At 38.0% G+C, this 9,376-nt stretch overlaps 1 protein-coding gene across 1 annotated transcript; it reads left to right on the forward strand.

Moving 5' to 3' along the window:
- The first annotated feature begins 7,344 nt into the window (after positions 1–7,344).
- LOC127081859 (uncharacterized) lies at positions 7,345–8,328 on the forward strand. Its single transcript, XM_051022085.1, has one exon. The coding sequence runs from the start codon at positions 7,345–7,347 to the stop codon at positions 8,326–8,328; it is 984 nt and encodes a 327-aa protein (XP_050878042.1).
- Positions 8,329–9,376: the final 1,048 nt, after the last annotated feature.

The following is a 9,376-nucleotide window of genomic DNA, read 5'->3' on the forward strand; positions in this document are numbered from 1 at the left end:
TAAGCATTCTCATCTTCTGAATCTATCCCTTCTTCTTGATCCTTCGGAATTCTAATCTTGACTCCCGCAGCCTGTCCTTTAAGCCTTCTTCCCGGGTTAATGTAACTCACAGGTTTCTTGTCTTTCTTCTTCTCGAGCAAAAGAGCCTTCAGTTCCTCCTGCCCCTTGGATAAGTTCAAGATCATCTCCTGGAGTTGAGCATTCTGAGCATGGAGATCCTTGACAGTTTGTTCGAGGTCCATTTTTCTGTTTGGAGGAAAACCGTGAGAACACTGATCCCTTTAGAGTACCTGTTATGCAATGTTATGCTATGCAATGTATGAAATGTTTTCAAGGACTTTTGGAATTTAACTTTGCATAAACTACCAAAAAGAGGAAACTTTTTTTTTTTTTTTTTTTTACAAAATAGAGCAAAGTTAAATCCCTAAGTCCTCGAAATGGTTAGTACAATGCCACAATGCCATGATGTTATGATGTTATGATAAATAACAAGCACAAGCAAGTCACACAACAATCATTCCTAAGTTTTAAGGCTTGCATGAGTTCCATAGGTAAGTACCCTCCCTACTGAAGTTTGGTTGGTTCAACCTGTCCTAGAATAGTAACCGGGTTCTAAAAGGATCTCCAATCATTGACCTTCCTTCAAGTCCACTTCAGTGCAACACCAAGTGGTTGACCGAAGCTTCCCTAAAGTCCAATCTCAAGGAGTGTAGTATCGAGTCTCAACCAACCCCAGTCGGAACCGAAGTCAGTTATCTCACTACTTTCTAATGGCCAGGATGAGTCAATTAGGGTTCTAAAGGTCTGGTTAATGCTTTAATGACACCACGCAGATGCCAAATTTTTCCTCAAGTAAACATGAGGAACATCAGGACATCCAAAGTGTCACATTAACCGTAGCCATCATTTTAACCATTCCAGTATACGCCGGATAGTCGCGATGATCTATTGCTACTTACCTAAGGTACACTAGATCCGGGTGTAGGATCTTTCACTCAAGAATACCCAAGCAATCCCTTAAAAGTAAATCAGACAATTTTAAATAAGTGATCTTGTTTTTTAAGGTAACCTCTCTTGTAATCATCCCCAGCAGAGTCGCCAGTTCTGTCATACGGTGAACTGACTTGGGGTATTTTGCTTTTTATCGCAATGTCGCGGATAGCAAGAGTCGCCACCGACTTTTCTTTTATCCAATAAGGAAAGGTGGAAAAGAACAGGAAAGACCTCAATAGATTTTGGGTTCGGGAGGTACATTATACAAAGGGAAGGTATTAGCACCCTTTGTATCCATGGTTATCCATGGGCTCTTAATTGCTGGATCACTTATATTTTTGTCTGAAAAGTGTTGGTGAATTGTTTAAAAAATTTTCGAAAAGAGAGTTTAACTTTGTAATGATTCTCGTATGAATGTATACAAAGTATTTATCTCGTTTGATTTTGAAAAACAGTTTAGAAAAATATAACTTGGTAATGATTCTAGTATGAATGTATACCAAGTGGTGATTTTCTAGGACTTGCAAAGTGTGAGGGGTGGAAAATGTTTTAGGTTATGATCCAGTAATTGAGAGTTATACCTTCCTAAGGTCGTTATGGGCATTTCCTATCCTTATGAGGGTAAAACTGTCCTTACTATTGAGAAGTAAGTAGTTTTATCCTTTGGATGTAAAAGGGTCACAGTAGGGTCATCGATAGGTCATTGAAGGCAACAGTTGTAAGGATACCTTAGCATTCGAAGGGACGATCATCATTTAACCGTAGGCTACACCGAAGGGTCATCGAGGGACAAAATCGTATTTTCGAAGGCAACATCCGAGGGACCATGATTTATTTTATGATGATTTAACCGAAGGGTCTTTGCTAAGTGTATCCCTACATTCGCGGGACACGACCGTTATACCGTAATACCGTAGGGCAGCAAAGAGAGGTCCAAGATCACATATTTAAAGGCCGTATTTTAAAATCAATTAGGTAATTAGGATTAATCTCCACATTAAAATCAATACATTAAAATCAGCTAATTAATTTAGGGTGGATCTCCATATTAAAATCAATACACTAAAATCAATTAAGTAATTTTAGAGTGAATCTCCCCAAGGGTATCCCACAAATAAAGTGGAATACCTATCAAGCGATCTGTTCCTGGATATATGAACCTTTACAAAACTCAGCAAACATGTCAGAATACCAAATCAGGGTGCAATCGAGAATTACACCACAAAAGAAATCACAACAGTAATAGGATCAGATAAACAATGCCTGGCTATGATAAAATATGAGTGAAAAATCAGAACAGAAAAGTCGGCTACTGTCAGATTCGCGGCTGCCTCGCCTAGCGAAGGCTTAGCGAATACTCGCTGTATGCTCGCTTAGCGATGTGCTAGCGAGCGGCTGCGGATTCTGGTTTTGATAACAGTATACTGTCGGCAAGCTTCACACTTTATGGCATCCATTACATAGATCACATGGTTAAGCATTCCAGATATTCATACATACTTGAATTCACATGCAAAACTTAAGACCTTTTCATAAATTCAATCATAATGCCATATGCAAATTAAGAACATAATGCGATAATAGCAATGTAAACCTGTTTGCAATGGAATTGCAGCTTTGGATTGGCAAATCAGATTGAATTGGGAGGCGGTAGCTTCGGAGCGGATGAGCGGCCTTCAGGGTTTCTTTACTCGGAATGCTTTGAGTTAATCTCCAGGGTTTCTATGCCAGGGTTTCCGTCCCTCTTCTTCTGTCTTCGTCTGTTTTTCGTCCTCCCTTTTTCTGACTGGAGTTATGGTATTTATAATGCCTTTTTCATGACCTAATGGGCTCAGAGTGAAGCCCAGAATTTTTTGTTATCTGTCAGCTTCGCTAGGCGAGCGTGTAGCGAACGTTCGCTAGGCGAGCGTGCAGCGAACGTTCGCTAGGCGAAGGATTTGCTCGCCTAGCGAGCAGGCCAGTTTGGGCCATTTTCTGGATTGGGCCTGTTGTGAGCTGGGCTTTTGTTCCTTTAAGGTCAATGTCTTGCAGAACAAGTTGGAATGCTTTGAAAAATGCCTTGTGATATTAATGGGCAAATTTTGGGGTATGACACCTACATTGGTAGGACTTCAGCCAACCAAAAATCGCAAAGAATGGTGAAGAATTGAGAGAGATTCGAAGAGATGAAAATTCTGAAAAATCACCTTCGAGGGAGCTTCAACCTTGCTTGATCGTGATTCCAATTGTGCTTGGCCTTGTTTCAGAAGCTTGTAGGAAATGATTTGGATCAAGAAATGGCCTGGACTCTTGGAGTTTCAATATCAAAACAGAAGAAGATTTGAAGCTCGGTTTTCAAATGAAAACCTTCAAGATTATCCTTTAATGGTGACGGTTTGCATTGCCGGTTCAAAGCTTGGGCATGGGGTCCTTAATTCTGAGCAATGAAGGTTGTATTTATAGCCAAAGAGATTCATTTCCACACACTTCCAAAAATTTCCAATTTTAGTATTTCTCTTTGCATGCTTGCATGGGCGTGTAATAGGCCCATCAAGTGATGTATTCGAGTACAAAAACAAGTGACAATCATAATGAAATCATGTCACGTGGCCATGCATTTGTGTATGAAATGTGGAAGTTAAAATCATCCAAATGGTACCTCACATTGCACCCATGCGCATGTCCTTTATTCTTTAGCCAAATGAGGTGATCTTAAACTTTTTGGAAAGGTGAGGTTAAAGGGAACAACTTTCATGTTGAACACTTTTTGATTTGATGCTTGGATCATGATGAATTTTGAGTTTGAAGTTTGGGAAATCAAACATTTTTGAAAATTTTCTAAGTCCCAAGTCAAATGTTCACTTCTTCACCCTTAAATAACTTTTTCTATGTACTTGAAATGAAAAACGTTCCTTCATAAAAGTTGTAACTCTTTCAAACCTATTCAATTTGGTCACAAATGTTACCTCATTTGGATTTGGCATGAAGCAGTTATACATTTTAGAAGTTGAGGAAAATCACTTGTTCTATGGTATTGGCCCAAAATGACCTATAATGTTTCCTCTTGGAACATGCATTTTCAAGTTGAATTTGAACTTACTCCAAACATAAAAGTTGAATTAGACATCTTTAATTTGATCATGGAATTTTAATGGCTTTCATCTCATACAGATTGAGCAAGTTATGGTCTTGGGAAGTTGACCTCCAAACTAGGGTTCAGACAAAATGACCTATAATCTTTCACCATAAAAATTGACTTTCCAAGAAAAAATAACTCTTGAATTAAACATGAAAGTTGTTTGGAATATAATTTTGAGTAACATTTCTCTTGTAATCATTTTCATATGACAAAAATTGTAGGAGATAGGGTCTAGGGAACCCCAGTTTTGACCAGTTGACTTTCTCTGGTCAACCACCATGAACCATCTTGCTAGCTTGATATTCTCTTGACTTTTGGGACTCATGGATGATGATATAGGCATAAGATGATGTAATATGAAGTATCCCTTGAAATATTTGATCACATGTTGAAGAAACTTGTTGAGGAAGTCACACAAGATACCCAGATGAATTAGGGCTTCCAAGGTAAACAAGCTTCAAACTCTTGGTTAATTCTTGATCAAAATGATATGTGAAGATAAAGGGGATACACATATGATGCCTAAAACCAATGTAAACCATTTATTGATTGAACTCCTTGCATTGAGGGTTTCAAACCCTAGATATGAGCTTGATGGAGCATGGGTGAGCATACACACTACCTACAAAAGAGTTCAACTACACATTGACATATTTTTGGTATTTTGGTTAGTAAATAATGAAAAACAAAGTATGATACAATCAAAAGTGTTTGGTGATATCTCCCAATGCAAACTCAATGAATGAGGGGTAAGGAGGCTACCAGGGTGTGATCCCAAGGCTAATGCATATGATGAGATAGCATGAGGGATCATAGGGTCAAAATTTAGGGTCTTACATAGCTAAAATCCTAAAAAGCTTTAATCTGATCTTATAGACTTTATGTTACTATCCCTTGCTTGATAAGTATTTTGGACTTTGGACCTTAGGACTTAGTGCTTTCCTTTGCTTTGAGTGGTATCTAAGACCTTGTGATCCCTCTGGACCCTTTGATCTTCAACTCAAAACTTAGATGTTTTTTGTGGCTTTGTTATTCATTTGGATCTTTTGATATTCATCTACTTATGTGCTTTTTTCATCTTTTGGCTCAATCCAAAGGGAAAGGAATGCTTGTTTTGATAAATGCCAAATGCTTGCTCCATCTTGTGGTTAGTAGACTTGCACACACAAAGTATTTCTCTTTGACTACCTTACAATGAAACCTTTTATTTCATGTCATTTACTTTATGCTTTAGAATAGTGTCTTCATGTCCTTCCCACTTCTTCAATTTTCAAAACCTCAGCCTATTTCAAAAACCTCTTGTTTTCAAACTTCACACCTTTTCTTAATAAACCTTGACTTTGTTAAGTGATTCGGAAAAAAAAATTCTCAATAAATGCTAAAACAATTGAGCATACTTAAACATTTTTTTCAAACTTCTAAAAAAGATAAACCTCATCAAACTTCTTTTTGTGCCTTTGTGCACTTTCCTTTAAGAGCTTTTTTTTAAAAGATTCGATATTAGTCTACTCTTATAGTGATGCAAACCACTATACTTCTATAATATGTTGAGAAATGATTGACATTTTCCACTTGAATGTTAAGACGTGCTTGTGGGAAAGTCCAAGTAAAAGTTCTTCATATCAAGATGATGAAAATGCTCATTTCCTCATACTTATGGGTAGTAAGTTGAGTTTTCCACTCGAATATGATAAAATGTATTTTCAAATTAAAATCAATCAACAAATAACTCGACTTTTTCATAAACAAAGATTTGCAAGTGGTTCCTATGGAGTACCATAGATGTGAATGGTGTTAATACATTTCCCTTGCATAACCAACCCCTGTATCCATATTTATCTTTTGTTTTACCTTTTATGGGTTTTGTTCGACCTTTTTCATATTCCCTTTGGAAATAATAAAGTTTGGTGGTGACTCTTTCTTTTCTAAGTTAAGTTAATCAGTAGCTTAATCTCAAATTTTTCCCGCCACGATAGATGGCGAATCTACTAGGGACCAGTCTCTAAGTGGGTTAAGCCTAGCTTATTTATCTGTGTTTATGTTCTTGTTTTTGTTTTCTATTTTTGTGGGGGTGCTTGGCTATCTCTGTGTGGTGAGATAAGTCCCCTACCCTAAATTGAGTGCACTTAAGTTAGGATGGTGGTATAGTCATGTTGACCTTATTTCCATTAGGCCTTGTTAGATTGGCATGAGAACCCCGCTCATATGAGACCCCTTTGGAGGTACTAATGTCTTGCGAGTAGTCGTAATGTTGTTATTATTTTTGACCTCAGAGTCCGAGATTTGGAGAGACCTTAGAACACTTTAACCCCTCTTGGCCTTTTAAGATGTAGTGTGGTGACCTTTCCGGCGTAGGCCTCGTCGGGTTGATACATGATACTATACTCAGACGAGGTTCTATTTAGAATATTATTGGTTTACAAGCAAGTCGTTAAACCGATAATATCCTAAAGATGAACTTACGACTTTGGGAACTTTTTTAGAACCTGATTACTATTTGAGACATCCAAAGCTATAGAGCACACCCAACGAAATGGTTGTCACCCTGTCCACCTGACTCCATACTCGTGATGTTGAACCTTTGAGACCCCCCCCCCCCCTCCCATGTTTGTGATTGTGGCATAATCATGCATCCATGCATTCATGAACATCTTTTTTTCACTTGGTTTTCAAGGAACTTAGGAATTTTATTTGCAAACATCGCAGGTAATTTGAGTATGGACTCTGGAAGGAGAAACATGCATTAGCTACGTTTCAAACGTCCTGAATTGAAAGAGTTAAGGAAGCTTGGATATTTGGTGGCTTGTCCTCTTGATTTCAAAGATAGGTATGGAAGACTTCTTACTGTGTTGAATACTGATGTAGAAGATGGAGTTCTGAACACCTTGTTCAGTTCTATGATTCAGCGCATAGATGTTTCACTTTCCCTGATTATCAGCTTGTACTTACTTTGGATGAGTATTCATATTACATAGGTTTGCCTATATCATATCAAATATTGTTCAGTGGTTTAGAGGAGATTCCTAAGTTTCATGTTATTAGAGAGGTTATGCATTCGAGAAAAGGGACATTGATGTTAATCTTGTGACTAAAGGAGGTATTCTTGGTCTACCTGCTAAGTTCTTGATGGAAAATATTGCTACTCTTGCTAGTGCTGGGAGTATGGTTGCTTTCGAAGTTGTTATCGCTTTGCTTATCTATGGCATAGTTTGTTCCCTAATGTTAACAACTTTATGGATATCAATGTTATATGTATCTTTCTGATTCAAAATCTAGTTCTTACTTTGCTCATAGATACCTACTATTTTATCCATCACAGAACAGAGAAGAACGAAGGAATTGTTATGTGTTGTGCGCCTTTATTGTACTTGTGGTTTATTTCGAACTTGTCGCAGTCCAGCGTATTCACGGATAACAAGAAGCGTTTGAGGTGGTCTCAGAGGATCATGTCTCTCACCAATGCAAATGTGACTTGGTATTCTAGAGTTAATGATGACATGAAGATTATTGACAGTTGTCGTGAATTCCCTAATATACCTCTTCTTGGTACAAAAGGATGTATCAACTACAATCCAATTTTGGCTCGAAGTCAGCTTGGGTACGCTATGAAGGATAAACCAAGCAATATTCTATTGGAAGGGTTCTTAATTCAAGAAGTTGTTGATATCAAGGGATTAAAGGAGAAGATAGTCCGCGTCTGGAATAAGATTCACATGAAAGGAAATGATAAATTAGGAAATAGAGATTGTGTTGCCTTGGAGCCTTACACTCAGTGGGTGCAAGCAAGAGTTGCTAAGATCAAGATGCCTTATCCTCCTGAAGAACCTATGTTCTCTAAAGTCATAAGACTCATTCCTGTTCCAGTTGAATATCTGAAAGGACTCCAAGTTGCTTTAGCTCGGCTGAAGCAAGAAAGAGATGCTTGGGAGAGCAAGTTTCATGTTTCAAATGCGAAAAAGTTAGAACTACAAAGGAAATTTAAGGAGAAAGATTATATGCTTCACCAGAAGGACGGTTTGATTGAACAACATGGAAAGAAAATGAATAGGGAGCAAAAGGCTAGGTCTGGTGCTTGGAAAGATGTTATTGACAAGATCTTGAAAGAAAAAGCTGACATGCAGATTGCTTTTGAAGCTCAGATCAAGAAGCTCAAGAGGAAGTCGCAACATGGAGAAGGATCTTCTTTAGTTATGGTTCCCTCAGATTCTAGGCCTTAGTTTATGTCTTTTGTTTAGGATTGCTTTGAAATCATGTACTGAAATTGTAATCCTTCCAGATATTTTAATGAAATGAAAGTTTGAGTTTTTATTTTAATGTGTTATTACTTATGATGTTTGCAAACTGTTTTTAAATCCTTAGTTCCTTGAAAACAATCATTTGCACATTGCATTTCAAGCATAATTTGCATCATTCAGTCTTGCTTTTCGCAAGTGTTTTTCAGAGTCTCATTCATTTTCCTTCATCTTCATAGAAGACAAGCTGACCCACAGGTACTATACTCGTTCCAACTCAAGACGAAAGATGGAGACAATTCAGCAAGAGCAAAGAGAACTTTGTGAGGACGTGAATTCTTTGAAAACAGGAATGAACAGAATGACTGCTTTGTTGGAATCTTTGGTGGCAACTCAGAATCAGCCTCCACATCTGTCTTAGCCTCAAGTGGTTGTTATCTATGATATTGTAACAACTTCTATTGTATCTGTTGTACCTAATGGATCTCCGTGTCAGAATCAGATGCCTGTTGGTTATCCTTGGGGTAGGCCGCTAATTATATGCTAGAGAATTTCAGCCCTGCTACTGAAGCTCCTTTGGTGAATCAGGTTCCTCCAGTTCAACTTGTAATCGTCACCCCTCCTCCAGTTGTCCATGTTGTGCCCCAAGTAGAGGATTTTATCTATCACATTGCTCCCAGTGAGAATCCGGATGTTTATGAGAGAATGGATGAATGCTAGGGTCAATTTCAAGAATTGCAGAAAGAGTTGAAAGCTATGAAGGGGAAAGACTTATTTGGTAATGCTTATGATTTGTGCTTAGTGCCTAATGTCAAGATCCCTATCAAATTCAAGGTCACTGGCATTGAAAAGTACAAGGGTAATTCTTGTCCTCAGAGTCATTTGACTATGTATTGTCAGAAGATGGCTACTCACACTGATGATGATAAGTTGTTGATCGACTATTTCCAAGACAGATTGACTGGTGCAGCTTTGAAGTGGTATATGGGGATGGATAGTGCTCATATCAATTATTTTAATGACCTTGTAGAGG

Source organism: Lathyrus oleraceus, chromosome 5 (genome assembly GCF_024323335.1).
Source record: "Lathyrus oleraceus cultivar Zhongwan6 chromosome 5, CAAS_Psat_ZW6_1.0, whole genome shotgun sequence".
In the NCBI taxonomy this organism is placed as follows: Eukaryota; Viridiplantae; Streptophyta; class Magnoliopsida; order Fabales; family Fabaceae; genus Lathyrus; species Lathyrus oleraceus.

What these genes read in the sequence shown, in the direction of transcription:
- LOC127081859 (XM_051022085.1), top strand. Translation starts at nt 7,345, where the DNA reads ATGGATATCAATGTTATATGTATCTTTCTGATTCAAAATCTAGTTCTT.